Source organism: Diadema setosum, chromosome 22 (genome assembly GCF_964275005.1).
Source record: "Diadema setosum chromosome 22, eeDiaSeto1, whole genome shotgun sequence".
Taxonomy (NCBI): Eukaryota; Metazoa; Echinodermata; class Echinoidea; order Diadematoida; family Diadematidae; genus Diadema; species Diadema setosum.
In genome coordinates, this window is record NC_092706.1 from 6092225 (window position 1) to 6117814 (window position 25590).

The 25590-nt window shown below is 39.7% G+C and overlaps 1 protein-coding gene across 1 annotated transcript in view; it reads left to right on the plus strand.

Annotated features, from left to right (window-relative positions):
* Positions 1-25590, plus strand: part of LOC140245096 (krev interaction trapped protein 1-like) — a 58788-nt gene that overhangs the window by 3729 nt on the left and 29469 nt on the right. Inside the window, exon 3 of the mRNA XM_072324693.1 lies at positions 19788-19921. Coding sequence (XP_072180794.1) covers positions 19788-19921 — 134 coding nt within the window. The remainder of the gene's footprint in view (positions 1-19787; positions 19922-25590) is intronic.

Below are 25590 nucleotides of genomic sequence, written 5' to 3' on the forward strand. Positions count from 1 at the left end.
TATTTAAGATGTACATGAAATATAGTTTGATGCATTTCTTAGATCAATTTGCTGTGATACAAGCAATCATGGCTACACAGTATGTACACGACTGTGCACCACATAACAAATATCTTATGCCACTTTACTGTACCAATAACAAGTGTTTTGGATATATACTTCAAATGACTCAGAATTCTCTGAGCATTTCATGCATACTGAGCATGGGATTAGTTTGGAGGGTAGTTTATAATCTCCGAAAGAACAGAACATAATCTCCAGATTTCAAGGAAAAATATCTCACAGTTATCATGAATCGGGCCCTGTCCTCTCCGGGGAGCATGACGTAAGGCGTCCGCATTATGTTTTGAGTTCGAACCCTTTTCTCCTTTGGAGAGGAAAAGAGCTGATATCACATCATTGATGAGATAAAGGTAGCTTTACCCACCTCCCCAAGCTAATTTGTATTTCACTTAACCCCTCCAGTGCTGTAGAAGAATGTAAAGCATGAACAATGTCCGTGGAACAGTGGGGTGCTGATTCCGGGAGGGTTAAATCCAGTGCGTGCTTCAACTGGGCCCTGGTGTCGGAAAGGAGCGGGGAGAGGGGGTTATCCTGTGCTGATAGGCCAGCCCTGTGGGCTGGGACGCTGGGTGGAAATTTGCCACCTCCCTTGGAGCTCTCCAGGAGTGTTACTTTTCAACACCAATGACAGATCATAGAAGAGTGAAAACAAACAATGAGAGAGGGGAGTGGGAGTGCTAAGATCTCATCTTTCTAACACCTCTCATTCTGTTATTGTCTTGTTTCCCAGGCACTTTATCGGTCGATAAAACAGGAATTAGGTTATTAAGTCAGGAGGGTTTGTAATCGAGGTAAAGAATACAAACGCATTGTGACCGTCGATACTCGATGATAGGGACTGCAGAGGTATGGAATCACTTCGGTGGAATGCTGCAGCCCACGTTGGTGATGCAGCCATGACGAGCTACCGGACAATAAGTCTGTCATCGACCAAATTTGTTGATCCTGATTTTTTTAGGCTGAGCCCCAACTGCTGATAATTCTCTATCTGCAGGGCATACATGCGGATTTGATGACTGGTTTTACTTCTCGACCAGCTATGTGTCTTGCCCCATGTGGACGATTTCTACCCTACAGTCTGAATGTGTGAGATAAACTGCATTAGAAAAAAAAAGTTGGGTTGGGGGGGGGGGGAGGCTTCAAGTGTCGAAGTATTTTGGTATCATATCTTACCCTATTTGTAGCTCATGTTTCACAAATGATTTGACATTATTTGATTCCCCAACATACCACAATCTTAGCTCTTCTGTGGTTAGCTGTGCCACAACTTAGCAACTATGAGCACTCTGGTTGCCATGGCAACTAGATTGTTTCATACCAATCACTGCATGATTACATATTAAAGTGGGCTACAGAACCAGTAAAGCTCACAGTGTTGCCATGGGTACACTGTAAATGAGAGTAGTACGTACAAGCATTCATATATGCATCTCTATATGAAATAAAATAAGCATCACATAAAGGATCATCTGCTAGCTTGATAACAAATGTTGAATAAAAAGAAACAACAAAAAGTTTCTTTACACCGTTTTTCCATGTTTTTCTGACTGGTACATTTTGTTTTGTTTTATATATTGCAGCCTGTAGGGAATGAAAGGCCTATTAGAATAACTATGCCTCTTGTTATCAATTCATTTTTTGAACTGAGAGTCTTTGAGATAAGCTGGTACAGTACAATGTACGATTGGCCAAATATTTGGGATGTTGAAAACAAATTATACAGCTGTACTTTGCATGGAATGACAGTGTGGCAATTCCCAAAATTTTGTGTTGTGAAATAGGCCATTGCGCCAATTTGTGAAAATTTCATGCTGCGAATATTTCGGGTTTTACAGTCTGGTAGTGGTACATACGTGTATGAAGAGTTTGTTTGCAAAAACCGACAAGTCCATTTTGATGATTTTGAAGTACGGTCGCTGTTGTAAAGTACAAAATAATACCTTTTAAACGATATATTGGTCACTATATAATAATATAGAGGTACATATTTGAAGTTATGGTCATAAGAAGCAAAAATTTTCTTATTATTCTCTTTATTTTTCTTGACCTTTAATTGCAAATATCTCCATTTGGCAAAAATGGACTTATCGGTTTTTGCAGACAAACTCTTCGTATTGTCCTTGAAAATCACAAAAATTTATCATAGACCATACAGCTTAAAAAAAATTAAAAAAAATCAAGTCAGAAATGAATGCTAGTTATTTTAGAGAAGAAGAAATGGGAGAAAGTCTAGAGAAAAAAAGGGGAGGGAGGGAAAAGGGAGAGATGAGAGAGAGAGCAAGAGAAAAGATAGAAAAAAAAGAATACTTCAGGTTGAATTTCAAGCAGATGTTGTTGGATTGTTCGCTTTTACTTGTTTGTATATTTGGTTTTTTTTTTTTTTCTGCATTCATGCAAGCATCCATTGTTCATTGCACACTGTGTCTCTCAGCTGTCAGTGATTGTAAGAATTGTCTGAGCTGCATGTTGAAGTGTCAGGATCTGACAGCCGACTGTCAAACGATGATCAATGACAGGCCTTCAATTGGTGGATCGAAAGACGAAAAACAAAACAACAACAGAGAAACTGAATTCCCCCGCTGTGTTAGGATTTACACGGTGCAAAGCCGCGTTTGTAGGTTAATGCATTGCGAGGAAATCTGTGCGATTGTCGATACTAATTTCTGTCGAGAGCCTGGCCACCAACGGAGCCAACCTGATGACTTTGTTTAAACCCTGCCAAGTTGATCTCCTAATCTGACTTAATCCTGTATTTCTGCTCGACGATTTGATACTCCTCATTGCTAATCCCTCTCCCCTTCCTCTCACCAACCTCGCAGAGGTACATGACAAATCGTGGAGTCATAGCCGAGAGTGGTTTCGGTGCGGTAGACACTGCTCTTGGAGTTGGATCGATACGAGAGGGGTGGGCGGATATTAACCCACAGGCACAGAAACAATTCCAAGCTTTATAAACCGTAGATTGAAGCAGGCAAACCATCTGGATAATTCACCTGTCAGCATTTGAGGGAGACTAGCTGCGGACATTCACATAATACAGTGATATAAATCGCATACTGAAGTTAATCTGAGCTGACCGCACCACACTAGCCGCAAGGCCAGAAAGCATTGTACAATGTAGCTCGTAATCCAGAAGGAACGGTGCAGATGAAGACAAACCAGGAAACTTATAGGATTTTGTAACATTCAGGTTAGACTGGGAACATTGCAAAGCAGTATAATAACACTGGTGTTTTTTTTTTTCTTTTCTGTCTTCCTTTGTAAAGTCAAAGCATGTCCCTGCAGTGAAGCGACATTGTCTTGACAAATGCTGTGTGCCTGCCAAGGTAGTTGCAGGTGTTGTACTGCTCAGCTACTGAAATGAGCATCACTGATCTGTTGTTACCTTTCAGTTCATGCAGATTTCCAGCTGTAGTTAGATAAAAAATTATAATTGTTGATTGCTTAAGTTCATTCTGAAGTACCTTCATATCCCCCCCCCCCCCCCCCCTGTACAGTATGTAATGATATCTGCTTTGGTTGAAAAACATTCAAACCTGTCTACAGCGGCTACCCAAGGGAGACAAAAAAATGTCCATTATAGACAGGTGGCAGGTGGCTGCTGAAGACGGAGTCTTCAGTGTGGTTTTCTCGGGGGAGGGGGGGGGAGGGGGATTTTTAAGTGGTCATATACAGCAGGTGGCCGCTATAGGCAGGTTTGACTGCACCGGATAGGAAATGATCAGTTTCTCCATCCTTTGTGAGGTTATGTCCCATTTTGCAACATTGAGTACTTGTTTGTTGTTATTCATATTGACTTCATGATGAATTAAAAAAAAAAATGATAATGCATGGGACTAAAGGAATAAGTCTACTCATTGCAGCATGAATTGACCAGTAGAAGTTTGCAAAGTTATAAATGAAGTTCGGCCTGACTTGTAAAGAGAGACTCTCCCCCTCATGCATTCACCAGATGCTGCAGAGGTCTCTTGAATAGAGTATTGAACAGTAAAGTTTGATGGGGGCTGGGGGATGAAGTCTTCTGCATTAGGCCAAGTAAAAAAAGAAACCAGTTTCTCGTCCTCGCGCGCATCGATTTTGGCCGCCGCATCGATTTTTTTACTATTTACTATTTTCAAAATGGCGCCGAAAATACCAAGAAATTCATAATTCTCGTCCCAGCCCGCTCCCCGCCCGCGTCGATTTACAGTTGCCGCATCGACTTTTTTGATATTTACTATTTTTTTCGGCCGCCGAAAAAAAATCGACAATTCACCTACCAATCATGATGTCTCATTTCTAATTACGCATTGCGTCCTCTACTTAGCCGTAGTAGCTGTAGCTTCTGTAGTGCGTATGTAATAACGCATGCATTTTACACTGCGAGCTCGGCAAGAAGGAATGACCCACAAAGCAGTCGAACTGTAGTTGGATGGCAGGGTGCGGGCGGGCGGGCCTGGGCGGGCTAGCTGTGATGTACAGCGCATCGCTCGGTACGTCGTGAACGCGATGGCGGCAATATTTTTGCGATCAATCGCTGATTTTCCACGCATATTTCGCGCATTGTTCGTATTTTTCCCCGTTTCTCATATTTCAAGCGGATAAATTGTACTGTACAAATGCTTGTGAGGATTGTATCGAGTTTGTAGGCCCTATACATTTTCATGTCATTGTGACTATGTGCATGTGTGTGCAGTGTCGGAAGGTACGGTGCCGGTGCAGTGGCCGTGTGCCGCACCGTATTGGCAAAGTGTGCGTGTCTGTCGGGTAGCTGTCCAGGGTCGGTCACCGGTACAGTACCATCCCCTGAGCCCGGTTTCATAAAGCTGTTTGTAAAGTTACGAACAACTTACGAGCGACTGGTGATCAGTTCTGATGTGCTATACTTATCAGAATTTCCATAATTCAGTACAAGAACTGATCACCAGTCGCTCATAAGTCATTCGTAACTTTACGAACAGCTTTATGAAACACCCCCTCTGTCAGCTGTCTGCACGCACGCATGAACACATTCGAATGTGTAGTAGCCCGTACACTCTGCTCTGTATACGTTGCATCTGACGGCGATGTATTGTTCTATTTTGAAGAGAAAATGAATGCACTTTTTCAGCAAATGTAGAATTATCAAATGGGTGTATGTACAAAATAAATAATTTTTCACGGATTCTGGTTTATCTTGTATTTCTGCGGGATACTTTTCTTTACGATGTAAATTCAAGGACACGGCCGTGAGTCGTATCATCTGCAGTGTGGTATACAATCATTCATCATCCAAATGATGAGTGATTATCAAATGTCTTTTTAGAACATGAAGAAACATCTTTAAATGTTTAATGTTATAATGCCATATCAGTATTATTTTGACATCCATCTGCAGTTTCCAGTTGAATGCGCTACAATTGTACTGTGAAGAAATGCAGATACGTACCAGCTGTGTGGACACAAAAAGTCACAAACACCAATGATGAATAAATCAGTGTTTTGAATATCATGGAATTTATTTCAGTTGTACATTCTTTGTTGAAAAACATGTTTTATACCTGTTTCATTTAATAGCACAATACATCAGAATTGCAAGTACACTGGTATCAGAAATGCCATTACAACACTAAATACCAGTATTAAGATGGTCATTTTCCCTTGACATCTGTAGTGGAAAGAAAAAGCAAATCTATTTCTGCACGCGTGAATCATACATAATCTATTTGTTTGAAAATGCACAGAGTGCAGCAAGACATACACTTGGGACCTGGTCTCTCATAACACAGCTACCAGAGTGATATATTTCATTTCATAAATTGGATATAGAAAATAGTACCCAAGCCCTCTCTTGTTACCTTTCTCAGAATTACCGGACGAGAACACATATTACACCATGTAGGCCTACTTTCATTTTGACAATCCTCGAAAAAATAGTAAGATATCAAATAGTAAGGACCTCCCTCATCGCCTTGCTAAAAAAACCCGGACGAGAAACTATTATCTTTTTTTACTTGGCCTTAGGTAGATCTACAAAATAGAACACATAGATTGTGTGTGACTCCTTGAGAAACGTGGGTTTATATGACGACAATTCCCATCAGAATCGCCGATATGATGCAAGCTATTACGCTTGACATCTGAAGGGGGGTGTTTCCTTTGAGTTGTAGGCAGCGGCTGGCTTGCAGTGACATCATGAACGTGGTGATGGCATCTACAGTCAAGCCTTGAAAATTATGGCTCCACTGTCTATACATGACCCAGATTCAAAATTAAGTTACTGCAAACAGACCCCAAATTGCGACCGCAGACAGGTTCTGAGGTTCAAAACAAGGTACGAAGTAGTATTTCGTTACAGCGCACTTGTCGAGGGCCAAAGTTGGGACTGTTGTTATCATTTCTTCTTTATCATGAGATTGCCTCCCTCGTTCGTATTCGCAGGTTGGGATCGTATTACCAGGAATTCTGGAGAGTGGCAGGTTGGCTCTCATTAAGCAAATCCAGGTTAATCCCGAAACCAAGATCTCTGCCGCGCGCGTTGATGTGCACCGGGCCGAACAAATTCTCTGTTTCCTCATGTTTGCATCCGTCTGGTCAATTTAGATTGACAGATCTGCTTGGAAGAAGTTGACCAGGAGGAAGGGGGGGGGGGGGAGGGGAGGGAGGTAGGAGAGAACATGACATATCTTGTCTGTCCCTTGGATGTTTCTTCAAGAATATCATCTTCCCCTCCCCCGTCCTCATACCCCTCTCGGCCTGAGTGTGGACCTCACGTAATCCTGCTCTGATTTTGGTCCGCGCTCAGTCGAGGAAGGAAATTCGGTAGAACCGTCTCAAATCCACAGTGGCGGCAAGCTCTCTGTCTGTGAACTCCTCACATGGTATTCGAAGGAGTAATCCTGATGTATCCTCCAATTTGGGTCAGTTTCTGCTTGTAAAAGCAACTGTAAAAGTTAATTCAATTACAACTAGAAGCAACTAGAAAATCTTGACCCCCGTATTCCCGATCAGTTTGTACAAAATATCTAAAGGCGTCCCTGCGCCATATCTGCTGTTCAAATTTAGACCTATTAACCAAGGTCAGTGGCTTAAAAACTTAAATTGATGGTACTTGGATCATGCATTGCTTTTGTCTTGTTTTTAGCGTGACAGATTGCAAGGATCAAGAATTTTGATGAAATTTTGAAGTGATGAAATCCACCATTTTCATGTTATACTAATGCTGTACCTGTGAATTTCAAATGCTTTTCTTGCACATACAACATCTAGGCTTGTCATATGAAAAGTAATTTGTAGTAATTTGAAGTACCATTCATTCTAATCTGGACCACTGTATACAAAAGCCAGTTTATGAAAATAATGATGACAGTGATAATAATAATAATAATAATAATAATAATAATAATAATAATAATAATAATAATAATAATAATAATAATAATGATAATAATAATAATGTTAATGATAATGATAATGATAGTGATAATGATAATGATAATAATAATAATAATAATAATAATAATTAATAATATTGATGATGACAATGATTGTTATGAAATAATTAGTTACAATTACTTTAAAAGATTTAAGCAGACATAGTTTTGAGAAAATGAGCTTTGGATGTTATAGTGTATATGCAGGGCTCCGCTCAAGCATGCATGAGATAATAAATCATTTAAAACACTGGATTATTGAAAACAAAGATGACATGTTGTAATAAGAATTAAAAAGTTCAACTTTCCAATAAAGGATTACTCACTTCAGACAGGAGGATGCTAAAATAATATATCAATCTTTTGATATTTTTAAAGTAAATTAGGATGCTACAAATGTATATTAATTTTGTAGACAAATCACTTTACTGTAGTCTCATTCTTGGCTTTGTGACCTTATCGGAGGGGTCACATGTGTTGATGTTTGTGCCCAGAAACTTTTTTTTGTCTTTTTTCATGAGTGTACATGTAGCTGGTATTTTTACCCAGCTTGGAGCATTCATGTACAGGACATGATATAAAGTGTTTTTTCATCGATTCCACATTGAATGTCTTGCATGTTCTTCATCAGCACGGGAGATGAAGAATCTAGGACAGGGGAAGGCAGGCGCATCCAAGTACAGTCCGAGCTCTCGGATTGGCATCGATGCGAGGCAGTTGGTATGTGTTTTCTAGTGTTCTACAGGATCAGGACCAGATGCTTATCCCTCTAGACTGAAGGTGGGAGAGGTGTGGCATTGTTCAAGTTTCTCGCGGTCTGCTCGTAGTCATCTCAATCTGATGTCAAAAGTTGACAATGCAATGTGACGTATTCTGGACCTTTCGAAGGGGGGGGGGGGATGGGGGGATGGAGTGGGGCAGTACACAATTGGTATGCCATTTGCAACCAAAAGTGCTTGTACCTGCGGGGACTTAGAGTGCGGATATTTTAAATGTTGAGTTGGCTTTGATATAATTGGCAGTGATGTTTCGCGGCATGTCCAGATGCGGTGCAGCGAATATCTCGCTTGCCCACACCTTCGCTTCCCGCGGGGTGTGAACAGTGCTTTCTGAGTCCTATCTCGCTCCTTTGTCCCAAGCATGGATAGGACGCAAGTGCAGCTGCCCCGAGGTGCCTTAGCCCTTGTGTGGATTAGCAAAGAAAACTCCAGTGCAACCATTAGCAATCCAGTCTCGGTTTCGTTCCGAGCATTCAATTGTCACTTTGCCTTTCCTACGAGTCCGATGATGAACATCTTTTGACTTCCTAATCAAGTTAAGAGTTAACGCCTCTGTCTCTCTTCTGTTTTTCCCCCCTCTCTCCCTCTTGTGTTGAGCACAAGTGTGTGAGTGTTCCTTTGGAGGCACAACTGTTTATTCTGCGTAATATCGTTGTGCAATCAAATATTTTGACATTTCATCCAACACCTTGTGAGTTATTACATGAAAGAAATACAGGGGGTTCCCCCTTGATACCCTGCTCAAAGAATTTGCACACAGACAGACAGACATACCCGCAAACTCACTCATATGCACTGCCACAAAGTGAAAGCCTCGTGGTCTTGATTTTAATAAGAATGATGATGAAATGATTGGCATCTTTATAATATACTGAAACATTTCTTTGGCCAAAGAAATGTTTTGGTATTAATTGTTATTTTGTATTTAATTAATGAACTTTTGATTCCATTTATTGTAATAAATACTGTACAGATGTGCTCTCTGATAGCAGGATGAAGTCTCGGTGAAGATCATTAGAAATGAGGCTGTACTGAAGCACAGACCCCAACTCTCCTGCCTTCGGCGGGAGATCTCCTCCTTGCTCATCCACTGGACTTTGAATTTCTCCTGCTCAAGCAGTATTTTTTCCCACCAAACTAGTTTTTGTCATGTTTTAGTTTATAGATGAGGGTAAGATAGTACCAGAGAACATATGATTTACAGGTATAACCCTAGAACTCCCAGGGCCCTGGACCCAATACACACACATGTACATACATGTACATTGTAGTCCTGTGTGCATACGTGGCCGTGGTTCGGGCAATCAGAGTCTCCCGCGTGTGAGAGGGTCCAAGCAGGGGAACCACCAGTTTAAGAGATGCATGTGGTTGGAGTCTCTGCTGATGTTCAAATCTGTATACTGTATACGCCGAATATTTCGTGAGGTTTTTATTTTCGCGAATTTCGTGAGTCAGCTACTGTTCGCGAATTTAAAAACACAAAAAAAAATTGACTCTGATCCTGGTATGAATGCGACGTACGCGTACACATTTCTCCGTTCAGTACAGGACTTCACAATCGCAAATTTAACCACTCACGAAATTGTAGGGAAGTCTCGATTCGCGAAAATTTAGACTCGCGAAATATATGGCGTATACAGTACTGTAATCCCCTCCTCACCCCTCAAAAGACAAGAACTAAAACTAAAACAGAACCACCACCATCACCAAAAAAAAAAAAAGAAAAAAAAAATCTGTAAATTTAAATCAGAAACAACTACAGGTATCGTCAAAAAGGTGAACTCAAATTTTAAAACAACGGCCACAACAGCATCATGCTCATATTCCTGTTTGGCCGGAAAGCCGAACAAATTTACGTCAAAGCAGTCCAGACAGTCACGGAAGACCAGGCTTCGTTTTTTCCTAATAAGTTTTAATCTCCAGTCCCCTTTACCCTGCTACCCTGTTACCCCTTGGGATGACATGCAACCCCATTATTTGTTCCTGGTGCCAGGGTCAATTAATTCATAATAATTGCAGTGAAACGGAGGAGACCGCATGACAGATCTCGGGCATCGACAATCTGCAAGTTCTGAGTTGCTCTGCGTTTTGTCAGGGGGAGGAAATTACGAGTACACCCTCTCTTTCCTCTAGTCATTTTAAAGTTTGTTCACTGTTCATGCAAAGTGCCTATTGTATCTTTGAGCCTCTGAGATGGCCTCATGTTGATATTTCTTTACACTGCCTTTTTGAATACAGAACTTTTCTTCCATATATTTCCCTTTAAATTGGACCTTGATCCTACTTCACTGTCAATTTAAATTAAATGTGATTCTCATGCAGGCTATCATCTTTCATCACATTTTGATATTGCAATCCATGCAAAGCAAAAATGAAAAATAATATTACTTATATTTATGCAATTCAACATTTTTCATTAGGGAATGTTTGAAGCATTTAACAGTCCTGCTAAGTCTTTTTAACATCGGAGTGTTTAAAGATGTCATTCTGTAGGTTGCTTGTGATTGTAGCACGGACTTCTTTAAACCATTCACAATGACAAGATCCTGCAGTTTGTGAACAGAACTTCCATGTGTACGACGATCATATTTTGATGACAACATCAAAGAATGCTCTTTAAATGTGATTTATATAATCCATGATTATGAGGATGCATCGGTGATTGATATAGCGTAATAAATTCTACAAGTTATGTGATGAGGTACTCAGTATGCATTCAGCCTGAGAGTTAACTTCCTTTAAAATTCTATCCAGGTGCTCCTCTGGGAGGCACCTTCCTCTATAAAATGCTTCCTTGAGAGACATAGCACTATAACTAAGAAAAATAATCATAATAAAAAGAAGAGATGAAAATAAAGATACAGAGCAGGTTGAGTGTGAGCTATGGTCTGAGGGGTAAGAAAGGAAACATCTTTACTGCCCGGAATCATAAATTAGCACCCTATGTAGCTGTCTGTCGGCCAACGTAAAGTAGATTGAGCAGACCTACCAAGTCTCGCACATCAGGGGTCTTTCTCACTCTCAAGCCCCATTTTAACAGAGCATTTCAAACTAGAGTTATAATACCGCAGCACCGTCGGGGTAATCTTTTTTCACCCTGCCTGTTAAAACAGTTGTTGCTCAGACGTTGTAGTGGCAACTTTTGCTTTTTGCTTTTGTAATCTTGTGCTTATATTATTGTCCGAGGCAAGGAATTTTGTTCTCTGGATGTTGTCGCAACATTGCCGTGGTGAGATCTGTTAAAACAGGGCTTCACATGCTTGACAAGCTTTTCCTCATGCCTCATTCCCAAAACAAACCTAAAGCAGAAACAAAGTATGATTTCCAATCACCAAAAAGTCGCATTTTTAGGCTATGTTTTGTTCGTTTGTTTTTTTTTAACCAGAATAAGCCAAAGCATTTAATATGCACAAGATCACTCACTCTCTAAATTTCAAAATGCTATAAAAGCTCTTTACTGTGCAACATATCATTGCACATTAATAGCCACCTGTAATAGCCTGCTTATCTTGAATGTGCTTGTGACAATATGAAAACATGAGTACTGGGACTAGTCACCAGGAAAAAATGCCACACACCCTGCAGTATTTAGATCTGCATTTCTTCTGACAAAAGGACTCAAACCTAAAGAAAGTAAATTGCAGAATGACTTTCCTGGTGTAAACCTCTTGTTTTTGTGCAAGACCTGTTTGGCTTTCACTTCATGTTTGTGCCAAGTTTGTGGCGCATACTTCCTTTGCCATGTTTAAAGGTGCATTCTGGTGGAAGAGCCTAAAAGTCAAAGCACAAATATCCACCTAAGGTTGTGTCATGCTTGAGATTGATGTCAACAAATCTTCAACTTTCTGTGCATGCTGTTTCAGTGTGTTTGCCTACTGTCATACTTATGATCGGTTTAATTTTATATGGAAACTTCATTGTAACCAAAGTTGCTTGGACTGCTGATTTTACCTTGTTATAAATGATACCTTGTAAACGTACTAAAAAGAAAATCAACTTAATACAGCAATGGATCGGAACCACCGAATTCGCCTCATTTGAAGCGGTACTGTCATCATAAGCAAGCTCACTATTATAAGAAGGTTTCCTCACATTTGTACAAGTACTATGTTCCTGCTGTGCTAGCAGGGAGGTGGGATCAACCTCCCTGGTGCTAGTCTCTCCTACACAGCTTTTGCTTCAATGAAAAAGCAACAAGCACAATCACAAGAGGCATCAAGTTTCTTTTCCCAGGTAACTTTACAGTGGTGAGAGTTGTTGAATTGCTATCTGATGTACAATGTATAATTTTGGGTAGGCTCTACTGCTTGTATTGTGGATACATGTTATGATCAAAGTCTTGGGTCTAGAATTCGTCTGTGTGTCCCATTATAGAGTGGAATAATATCACCAAACTGTGATTTATCTCTTATACTTTCCTCCGTTGAAGATGACAAAAACTTTAGCGGAAATAGAGAAGCTGTAAAGTTGAGTTTGTTGGTCTGTTGCCAAGTTTCATATTTTTGTTTTGTTTTTGTTTTTGTTTTTTAATGTTCACAATATGCCAATGGAATTCAATGTGCAAAGGAGTCCAATCCCGATCCTGTATAAAGGAACTGCATCACCTGAACAGGTGCTCACAAAATGTTGAATGCATTGTCGATCTCTAAGCACTCCTTTATTCCCTTTATAAGGTGTCTGTCATTGTTGGGGGGGGGGGGGAATGATTCATCTTAATTGCAGCCGACTGCAAGGTGCAAATCTACCTTGTCATGGCTGCTTTCACTGCGACATCAACTCGGGCCCAGTGGGTTACAATCAAAGCCAATGTCATTGACCTTGCCCAGATCAACAATCTTCTTCAAAGCGAAGGATGTAGGTCAGTTCTTTAGATGTTTGTGCCCTTCCTCCTCTTATCCCCCCCCCCCCCCACCTCCGTCTCTCTCTCATTCTTGCCCCCCCCCCACCCCGCCCTTTCTTCTCTAACTGACACTATCTTGGGTGTACTCTAATGAAGAAGGGGTGTTCAGTTTTTATGGCATGATTCAGGCCTTTCCAGTACATTGTCAGTTTTTGAATAAATAGAGTGCTTTGATAATACCTTTCTAATAGCGTGATCATTTCAATCAAACCAAAAAGGACAATAGTGCTTACATTAAATAACCATATTTTTGGTGAAATGATTGCACTTCCAAATTTTGATATATTTGATCTTCACTATTTACAGGAGAGTCCACTTAATATGCATTTAATGATTATACTGGTGTCTTGTCTTGTAGATTATTAAAGTTTCATCTCTGTGCCTGTTGTTTTTATGAACAGGGTGGTTTTGGTATAAACTTGAAAAATGCTGTACTTTGGAGGTGGAATCATGGACATGTATTCAACTTTGGTCTGTGAATCAAGCACAGTCTATAAAAGGTTTCACCTTCTTGAAGCTGAATTTTGAGGACTTGAAACTCAGTTGAGCCAAAGAGGAGCGGATTGTCATCACGTGCATCCTGGCGTTATCAACCGTATCGGTGTAAACACATCCACATGGTGATCTTTCGGGCAATTCTGGAAATGGAGGAAAACCGAATTACGGCATCTCCTTTGCCATTGATTGTATTAATACTTGAGTTGTGTCGCTGTGCATTTTTGGGGGAATTCTTTTTCCACTCCCTGTATGGAAGTGAAACAGCTTTAGCTTTTAACTACAGTTTTGATGAATGGCAGGTGGTTGTTAGCAGTTGTTAGATCCTAGCCAATCTAACCTAATATCATTTGCAGCTGGAGTAGACTGCATCCAGCAAGATGTATGCTGTACTCGCCCCTTTTCCCCCTGAACTTGCTGGAAAGACTGCTCCTGTCAGAAACGTTTAAAGCTGTATCGGTAACTGCTTTTTAATGTGCCTCTCATGTGCTGTCCCCAGGCGACAGCGAAGCAGCAAAACAAACAAACCACGTTTCTTCCTGTGTAAATGTCCTTTTCTTTTTTTTTCTTCATTCAAACAGGGCAGAAAAGAATTAAAAGTTCTAAGTACAATAGCAAAGCATAGTAGGACTAATCATGAAATTATGAATGATTTGACTGTACTTGTGTGTCACAGTGTTTAACAAACCCCCTGTGTGCCACATTATTCTGAAACAGCAACTCTTGAGCGCTTTCGGCTTTGAAAAACAGAATTTTTTTCAAAGCCCAGTAATTTCTAAGAATTAATGCTAGAAATGCAACAAGTGCTGCAAAGTTCTAGAAAAGACTGTAATCTGTGATGTAACTTTTATTGAAAAAGCTTTGACTTTTATTGTTCTTGCAGATGGCCAGCATAAAAAAAAAACATACCCCCAAAACATATATTGCAAAATTGTATTCTTGGTTGTATTTGCACTGTGTACCTGTGCTGTTGAATAGGTCCAGGAGGCATGACCTTTTGAAGATACTACCTTGACAGAAAAATCAGAATTTACAGAATTGATCACAATTTTTGAAATTTAAATCAAATTTGTTGTGCAACTCGTTGGAGAAGATCAAAACCAGAACTAGACTTGGAATTTGTCAACACTGACAAATTAGGTGATCCGATCTGTTCGTAAATCAACGATTTGAGTCTCCTGATCCCAATAGGCATGACCATACCGGTTTCATCTGTGTTTAGTGGACATTGGCCGTGTGATGTTTGGATTCTCATTTAGAAAAGGGAGTCAGACCTGCCATCTATGGTACACAATTCCGTATACACTAACGAAGATACAGAATGAAGTTTATTTGACCTTTGACCCAACTTTGCACAGACAAGATGGCATCTGAGCAAAAAGTGGTTATTTTGTGAAATGATCCTTGTAACATGGTCTTTACGTGTGCAAAATATGGGAAAGATAGGACATGTCTTCACCAAGATACAGGATGATACATTTATGATCTTTGACCCTAATTTACATACCCAAGATGACGTCTGATCAAGTAGTTGCTATTTTATGAAATAATGTACGTGACATGAACTAAACATGTGCAAAATATGGGGGTGATAAGGCCTGTTTTTCTTGAGTTATTGTAAAGAAAGTTGCAGAAAGAAAGAAATATCTCAATACATCGAAGATAAGCTTTAATTTCAACCACGTTTTTTGACATGATACCGACATCGTATGAAAAATGAAGGGCACATTTTCAATAGCCCAAAGTCTCAGCTACAACATATTAAAATCTGGGAGAAATTCACCGAAGCATAAGTGAGCTAGTGCTCGATAAAGACAATCATGTCATATTTCACATCTACAAAAATTCCCTCCCATAGAGATAACACGTCATAACGAAGATAAAGAAAGAAGTACATATGACCTTTGACCCCACTTTCCACAGCCAAGATGGCATCTGAGCAAAAAGTGGTTATTTTGTGAAATGATCCTTGTAACATGGTCTTTACGTGTGCAAAATATGGAAAAGATAGGACATGTATTCACCAAGATACAAGATGATACATTTATGACCTTTGATCCTAATTTACATACCCAAGATGACGTCTGATCAAGTAGTTGTTATTTTATGAAATAATGTACGTGACATGAACTAAACATGTGCAAAATATGGTGGTGAAACAGTATGTTTTTCTTGAGTTATTGCAAAGAAAGTTGGAAAAAAGAAAGAAATAAGAAAGTATATCGAAGATAGGCTTTGATTTCAACCAAGTTTTTGGACGTGATCTCGATACCGTATGAAAAAATGAAGGGCACACTTACGATAGCCCAAAGTCTCAGCTACAACATATTAAAATCTGGGAGAAATTCACCGAAGCATAAGTGAGCTAGTGCTCGAAAAAGATAGTCATGTCAATTTTCATTTCCAGAAAAACTGCACTCCCATAGAGATAACACGTAAACTGGTCAAATTTGACAAGATTACTTTCAATCCAAATATTACGAGGTGATGCCGTCATCTAATCAAAATGTTGTTTATATATTAATGAAAGAGTATTTAGTAAGCTACAAGATACTGAAATCTGGGTGAAAATTGGCAAAGGATAAGTAAGATACGCTCGAGTGAACTTGAAATTTGATGACGTCACTTTGAAAATTTACTCTTTTTACTTCATAAAGAAATTTGATATCTTTTAATCATTTTTCCAGCATTGCAAACCCATGAAATAACATGTACAACTCATCAGCTTTCAGAATATGTAAAGAAAATTGGGGGTCACCGTCCATCCTGACGAGTAAAATCGGATTTAAAATTGGCGGTTTTTTGGCATTGTTGCACTGTATATTGCCATTGACGCGCGCGCGGAATTTCAACTTTGACGGGCCCGTATGACGTCATATTGAGTCGGATTGACTTGAAACTTGGTAGAAATATTCCTTGACATTTTAGGCAGCCGATAAGTGTAAAAAAACAGGAAATTTCTACTGCATATGAGCTGTGCGAGCGTATATGCGCGCGCGCGTACGCGTCCGTCCAATTTTTTCAATTTTTCAAAAAATGCTCTAAATGGTCTGAAACGTGTGCAAAAAAAATTTGAGCTGGATTTGAGCATACAAATATTTCAACGCGCGCGTACGCCTTAAGAGAAAGTATGAATTTTGAAAATATGAGTAAAATGCGCATAACTTGAAATGTATGCGACGTAAATTTCATTGAAAAATTCCATTCCAGTAATGAGATATGAATGAAAATGTGTTTTCATATAATGACGTCATGGTGACGTCATGGTCGACTGATCACAATGATACATTAGATTTGTCGTCTTTGGGACATGATACATATATGGTATGAGTTTGAAATTGATACTCTGAGAACTTTTTGAGTAAGTAGATACACAACTTTTGTCCAGAAATAAGAAGAACCCAACAAAGAATCCGTACAGATACAGAAGGTGATCCGAGAGGATACTCGGATCACCTAAATAAGCAACTCCTAGTGAATGAAATTAATTTTACTTAGTTCTATTGAATCGTCGAACATATTGCTCATGATGTGAAGTGCCTTGTATGTTGAAGCATCATAGCTGGGTGTGGCATTCATGTGTAATGAGGATATTTTCCTTTTGCTTGGATGTCTTCCAGTGTGTCATAGAAGGTGAAGGTCTATAGTAGCATGATTTGTGTATGAACAGCACTTTTATCTCATTTATAGGATTGCAAACCCACTAGCCAGCTTGCCAGGGGCAGCTAAATCTTCCTGTAGGGCAAGCAGTATGAAAAGTCATAGGGTCCTCCCCCAAATGAACATTTAGGTGGGTGGGAGAAAGCATGTTACATTTTACCGGTATGTAATGCCATGTTGTTAGTATGAACAGTTAGAAAAAACCTGAAAAACTAGTAGGCATATTGCCTTCTGCTGGTCGTAGCAAGGTAACAGATGAAATGGCTTGTGAGTCAGCGGCTGGACCGTTAATCAGGTGTGACTGTGTCTTTTGAGATATATATGAGGATCCAAATTGGTTCTGTCATGAGTTGATATGAGCAGGTCGTCCCTTGTGGACCGGAGAAGTTCTCTGCCAAGTTTACATGCATTGTGTGTTGGGTTCACCACTGTGTGGACTGCAGAATTTCAGTCGTGATATTACCTATCATTAAATTTAAATGATGTTTAGACAGGTATGAACTGAAAAAGGGTGTATTGCTCAGAATGTGAGTTGCTTCCCCCCAACCCTCATCCATGATCTCTGAGCATCTCTTTCACGAGTCGAACCTTGGCGTCAGATTTTATTGAGTGTCAAATCGAACCGCATCCAAGTCTTGCATTTGTTTGTTTGTTTGTTTCATTCCCACCTGGGAAGACGGCTTGATAGCCCATATTCAGCTGCAATAGCTGGTCTTCCATGGGGTCCAGTTGGGATGTTAGGTGGGACCACTTGACTGGGTTAGACACCCTACATTCTGGTTTCATAATTTAACCAAGAAGATACTGAACTGTGACAATCATTTTTTTTTTTTTTAGTAATGATTTATAGTGCAGGTCTGTTTAATGACACTTCAGTTATAATCAAGTGAACCTGGATGAGGGTTGAGCAATCATTGGGTGAAGATCTAGAGACCAGGTCTTGTGCAAACTCTCATACTTTTGTATAGTGAGGAAGCTTTTCAAAGCAAACGAGAGAAGACTTTTTGCAACAATGCTTTGTGTTTGATGAAGGGGCATGTCCATGTTGACATCTGCTCTGAGTGTGTCCATGCTAGTCTTGTCTCACAGACTCTCTTGCATCTCATGCACGTGGAGCGTTAACCTACTGAGGACCACCAGCTTTAAATGCTGTAGATGGTGTACACAAATGAGTCGCCAAGGGGTCTGAGAGAGTTAGATGGACCATGGTAAAAAACTCCTTGTGGATGCGCACAGATAATTTGGGAGTCCGTTCTAGGTTTAACGTCAAGTCGTGGGCAAACATGTGATAATGTCATGATTATAGGCACACGACTCATGATGGGTTGCATGTCATAGAGGCCAAGTTTGCTCATTTCATATTCAGTCACGCTGAGCGGAGGGTGAGCCTGCTCTATAGCGGCATAACACGAGTGTTCCAGATTGATCAGAAAGATCTTTATCATCTGATTGTCATACCCATCTTTTGTTGTCTGTTGGTTATTTCGTGCATACCCGTTACTCTCCAGACTTTACAATCGTGCCCTTTTCACCAGTGTAAAAGACTGCTACTAATTATAGAAAGCACCCACTTATTAGAAAGTCACAAAACAGATACTGGTAGACCTGTGTGTGGTTGCTATTTTAAGAACTGAATTGTTCGGCGTGACACCGCCCTTTTTTGTTGTCGTCGAGCGCTGAGAAGAATGAGGAAAAACACCAATGCTCTAAAATCACTCAGGTGAAAGTAAAACATGGGCGGTAACCTTCCTTGGTAGACATCCTGGCCATTCCTTGTGTGTGAGAATCACTGACAGGTGAATTCCCTTCACTGGGGAAATGGAAAAAGGGGAGAATTGAATGATAAAACCACGTCTTCATGCATGTGTTTGAATCCACTGAAAAACTGGTGTGTCTGGTGTTTGTGGGGGAGGCAGACTTTCACTTTTATAGCTCTCTTTCATTAAGTATTTTCCTTCTTTTTCTCTCCTTTTTTTTTTACTTGTCTCAGAAATTCCATGAATTCACATAAAGAATAGGAACTTTTTCTTCTAAGGATTGGTATTTAAACCAATTCCTTGATATATTGTTATCTCTATTTATTTCTACATTAACACATTAACATGTAATATATATCATATCTTATATCTATGTTTATATACATCTGTATTCGTGTGTGTATGTATGTCTATTTCTCAAATTACTTAGATTGAAAGTGAAATTGGATGTTATTTGTGAGGAATCAAATGTTTGTATCATACTCAGTTTTAATGATTATAGAGCCTCAATTCCCATATGTGGGTATGGCTTTTTGCAGGAGGCATTCTTGCAAACACATAGTTATCTTGCTTCAACAAACACATATACCACAGAGAAGGCACTATTCACTTGTCTCAAGGTGTGACTTCAACAGAAAAGCATGCAGGCTCTGTAGAGATGCCGTCCTCTCTTAAGTGATTACAATTCTCACTTATATATAAAAAAAAATGAAATCTCTCTCTCTCCCTTATTTCTCTGTAGAAAATCAACGAATTCATAAGTGTGGACAAGGCAGTCATCAACCTCTTTTTTGGGAGGGGCGTGCCAGACTACAACAAGATAAAAGCATCGCAGAATGAAGACACCAGGAGTAACATACACACCCCACCAGACAAGTAAGTCCTTCCATTCAACTTTTGAAGAGGGATTTTTTTTTTTTTTTTTTTTTTTGAATATAAAGACCTTTCCACATCAACAGGAGAACTTGGCATGAGTTTGGATTCAACTTCCATGTCCACTGGGCAAGACAATTGTGAATATTTGTAAAGCAAGCAACCGTAGGACCAATAGTTCTTTTAAGATCCGTCTTAAGAACAAGGGAATGATGCTTTAAACTTTGTCACCTATTAAAGTTACTGCCACTCTGCTGTCAAGGGACTTGAACCAGGGACTTCAAGATTGAGCGCCTCTGGTTCTCAAGGGGCCGTTTCCAAAGTATGATTTTAATTTGAGTAAAATTCCTGCAGGTCTTTTGCCATTTGTTGTCTGGATTATTCACGTATTTGTCCTTTTATTGGGCGGGGGGATTCTTGGTCTAGTTACCCTCCCCACCTTGGCACACACAAGGAAGAAGGATACGTGGTCATTGTTGTTGATGATGACCACAGAGCAGAGACATGCTGTGCTTGGGCACTACTTAAAGGACAAGTTCACCTTCATTAACCTTTTAAGGATTGAGAGAATGTAGCAATATTAGTAGAACATATTATTGAAAGTTTGAGGAAAATCGGACAATCCGTTCAAAAGTTATGAATTTTTGAAGTTTTTGTGCAGTCACTGCTGGATGAGAAGACTACTGCAGTGTATGATGTCACTTTCACTGATGTGTTCTATTAATATTGCTGCATTCTCTCAATCCTTATGTTAATGAAGGTGAACTTGTCCTTTAATACCAAACCTGGTATCAGAGCAGAGCCCAAGGATTTTTTTTTTTTTTTGCTTTCTCTGCAGGAGTTTCTACTGATGTAAACATCGAATCAAATAGCTCATTCTTTTTTCTTTTCTTTTTGCAAACTCTGTTTTTGCCATAGTAAATGGTCCCCGTGGAATAGCAAAACAAAACAGAAAACATGGTGGTGAAAGTAGATGGGATTTGCACTGCTGTTATATTTTAAAAAACCATGTATCTTTAGTATTGACGATGACATGTGGACCTTTCAGCACTGAGGCATCTATTGTGGCCTAGATAATGACATTGCCTTTCAGAAAAGATGAATGTGCTCCCCCTCCCCCAAAATGAAAAAAAGAAAGAAAAGAAAAGTATGGAGAAAAAAACAGCAACAAACAAACCAGGATGTCATTGTTAGTTGATGATACTAGCTGCAAATCCAAGCTGATTCTTCACATTTTCTGCTTGATTTAAGTTACAGCTCGAGCAATCTAATGCAAGTCTTTACCCGCGAGAAGTCCCCGCGACCAGAAATCGGCTCGTTTTACGGCACACCGAGGTATTCCTCGCTGCCTGCCGCAAGTCTCCGAGTAACAATTACCCGCGGCCGCAGGAGGAAATTACTCTGAATTAGTCAGGATTTCGATTGACGAAATATCCTGAGGGAGAATGGTCGCATTCCCCTCCCCCTCCTAATCCGGCATCACACACCAACATCTCCAAGACAACAACATTAGATGCGAAATCCATAATTTTCACCCATCCTAACCTTCCAATTAAGATGATTTCCTTCCCTTGGACCTGATGGAAGATGGAAACATTTAAGAACTTGTCAAATCATAACAATGACAGCAGCAAAAAAAAAAAAAAAAAAGAAAAAAGGAGAGAAAGAAAATTGAGTATCAGTCATCATAATAATTGGTTGTTCAACTATGATAAGCAGTTCGTTGAACTGTGATGATTATGGAGTTAGTGCGTGTGTGTGTGCCTGTGTTCAACACACAAACTTAAGACAATAATGGGATGTGTGTTTTGTATGCATAATGAAAACACACAACATCTTTTAAAACCATTTTCAAATACTTGTTTTTCTATGTGTGGCAGTTTATCAATTTTTAAAGCTATTTGTTTTCAACTTACCTTTTACCAACCTCAAAGAAATATCATTAACTTTTTTGTTTGTTGATTTTTTGGAAACGGGGTTTTATTCAGATTAAATGATTTTGCAGTAGGTGTGCTCATTATAGTTTCTGCTACTAGGCAATATATTTTCCAAATTCCTTTTTTTTTTTTTTCCTCTATGATCTTGTATTTGATATTTACTTTTCACATATTTTTTTTTTTCATTTGCAATGGCAAATGACTAAGTTTCAAAATGCATCATACAATTTAGAGCTGTGTCAATTACTGTAGCAATTGTGCCGTCAAGCAAGTAATCTGGGTCCTTTATTGCCTAGATCGCCAATAAAGCTGTCATGTTTGATGAACAGTGGGACATTTGGCAGCTTACACACCTTCTTTTCTTTCCAGGGTGAGGCTGATGAATCTTGTTGCCTCCCGGCTGCAGTAAATGTGTTTTATTGGTGAATTCCCTCATTTCTTTTTCCTCCGTGTGTGTCACGAATAGTGACCCAGAAAGACAAGGGGTTTTTTGATATCAAAGGTATCCCCCTTTCTGTTGTTGCTTTTTACGATGCCCCGCGCGCAGTGATAAAAATGCGTCGGAGTCCCCGAGTTAATGGAATACTTGTTTATTTGCGGTGGAGGTACTTCTGTTGAGGGACTCTATCGGTAGCAGTGGGCGTAACTGGGAGGTGACAGGAAAGAGTTTGGTGGGGCTCTCGGCGGGCGGCTGTGCTGAGTGATATTGTCATTCTGACAGTTTTCTTGGGACACACATGCCCCTCGTCCACGAGAAGCCCCGCTGTCCGGCCAGGAACCCAGAAGTACGGAGAGGAAGTGAAGGAATGAAAAGCGATCCCTCCCGCTCGCACTCCGGAAAAGTATGTGAATGATTGACTATTGACCCCTTGTGGCTCATCCTAGGTGACTAGGAGAAAGAGTCAGTGGAGGATTTTAGCTTGGGGTATTGGGTCACACAAAAGACAAAAAGTAGATGAAGGGTCTGTTGATAAGTTGTTGTTTTTTTTGTGGTAAATGTCTATCAAGGATAAACAGAGACTAGTCAAAGAATTGTAAAGATACTGGATAACCTGAGCTTGAGCTGCAGGGGACTTTAAGATTTTTTTGTTTTTTTGTTATTACTTTCAACTTATACACTTCACTTAAAGTTGTATGTAGAATCTGTGTTTTTTTTGTTTTTGTTTTTGTTTTTGTCTGTTTATAACACAGATTCGGAAGAAAGTTTTGCCCATTTATAATACACATGAACACATCCAAGTTCTGCTATGGAGAGTATATATGTCAACGTGAGGATAGATATGCTTCAATGGTCTGAGTTTAGTTCATCTGCACAGTCTAGAATGTTGAAACAAAATTTGATAGAAAAGCTGCAAAATGCAACCAGTCTTGTTTATCAGTTAGTGAAATCTGCGCACGTTGGATGTTGTTCAGACTTTGCAAATCTTATCCGGACTGATCATACTACAAAAGGGAACCAACAGGAAGTGAACACCCAAATTTGACCCCAGCGTGACACCGGGAGTGTCCTATTTCTGGCACATGATTTCAAATAAGCAAGTCGCTGCGTTGCTGCCAATGCCTGTGTGCGGGTTTTTATGTGGGTGTGACTGTAAAGAGAGCCTTCCGCTACCAGACGGTGGCATAGCACTTTTTGGGTGGGTCCTCACAAATATCAAAGAGTTCTAGCCTTTCTGCAAGAGTCTAATTTACGACAGTGTTTAATGCACGGCAATAGATTAGCTGTATGCTGTTGTGCAGACATAAAACAGCCTCGTAAAGGATATTCGTAATCAGCGTTCTTCTCATCTAAGACTTGACAAAAGTGCAAACAGGATTGGAGGTCAGATCCGAGGACTGTGAGGTATTAAAGTAAGATTGTTGTTCACGAGGAAGATGACGAAAAAGAGCAAAGGGGCAAGCAACAAACAACAACAGACATCTGACCAAGATTGCGACGTGAACCGTATTTGTGAGGACAGATGCGCAAAGTGCTGCTGAGCCGGGGCGATATCCCTTTAATCTAATATAGCCCATCACACCCAGGCGGCGCTTCATGGCCCATGAAGGAATGAGTGTAGGGGGACGAGTGTGCTTGCCGCCACCGGACTTCTGGTGGTTTGGGGCAAACAAGAGTCCAGCGTTCATTTCCCTTAGGTCATAGAGAGAGAGAAACGTCCGTTTGTGACGTCCCTGTTGGCAAAGAGGGAATACACAGATTTAACCGTTGATCTCCTATTGCAAAATTTTTGTCAGTATGCCATGGCAGTAGTGTCATAGACATATTTACAAGCACTTCAAGTGCTCCTAAAGGGCATCGCTGACAACTAGGATGTTTGCACGATGCTTGTCTTCAGGACATACACTGTTTTAGCGCTAATGCTTACAAATGAGGTGGTTTCAAGCAGAGAAGTGTATCCTGTATGGTAGTTGATCATAGAGTGGTAAAATTTCTTCATTGAAAAGAGAAAATATCCGCAAAAACTATACAAATAAATTTGTCAATGAACAAGCCAATTTGAATGCACATCAGATTTACTTTCAGCTTGTTGAATCCCTTCCTTTTTTTTTTCATTTATCATCAAACATTTCTGGCCCTCTTTTTTTTTTTTTAGTATTTTTTATAAGTGTTGATGAATGAAAGGAAAGTGTTACTATTACCAATAGATTTTTCCCAGAATTTGTTTCTTTTTCAAAAGTGTACTGTCAGAATGGTTTGTAGGGATTGCCAACATGTGAATGTACTAAACATGATGCTGTGAGCTATGTAGGCTTTTAAAAACATCCACTACACAAAAACAGGAAATGTATTTAGCTTCAAGAGGGCACTATAGTCATGTGATGGGGTCAAATTCTTTGGATGGATACTTTTACATACATGTTTACTGTAAAACATGATATATTCGCGGCATGAAATTTTCGCGAATTGGAGACGAAAGCCTTTTTCGTGGCATGAAATTTTCGCGAATTGCCACTGGCGTTCAATGCATGTAGTGTAGACAAAAACTTTCGCGTGCATTTTAATTTCGCGAATTTTGGCGCTCGCGAAATTCGCGAAATTAAAATGCACGCAAAAATTCCTCGTTTCACAGTACTCTGAAGGAGTGACAGTGTTGCATTCACACACCTATCACCCTTTAAATAATCCTTGTACCTTTGAACGTTTGATGTTTTGTTTTGTTTTTAGACTGTAGAGAATTGATTTCAATTTGCCAGGCTTTGATGTTTTAAAATTATTTGTTGATGATGGATTGTTGATGAAACAAGTTTGTCAACTCCTTACTCTATTTCATGTGATATCTGTTGGGTGTGAAAAAGAAGGAAATAGGGGTATATGAAGTGTTGATGCCTTTAGCTCGTGTAGCATTAGGCTCAATCATAAGTTGGCGGGGGGTAAATGTGTGATGTGAAACTGCAGATTCTTCGTAAAACTTCAGGACGGGGATTATGTCATTATCGGAGCTGTCATATAGAGGGTAGAATAATTGGCACACACCCATTTTTTCAATGTGACAACAGATTATTTGCCCGATTACCAAATCCAACGCAAGCTCGCTTGTGAAAAAAAAAAGAAGCTTTCGTGTATACTTCAATTTGTGCCTTCATCACCTCTGTTCAATGCTTTTGAACCTTAAAATGGTGATACATTGTACATATGATTGTAGCGTCATTAGTAATATCATCTGCATTCTTTTTTTTTTATAACCATCACAAAATTACCATTAAATGCTGCTGCCCATTCATGGCTTATTTTCC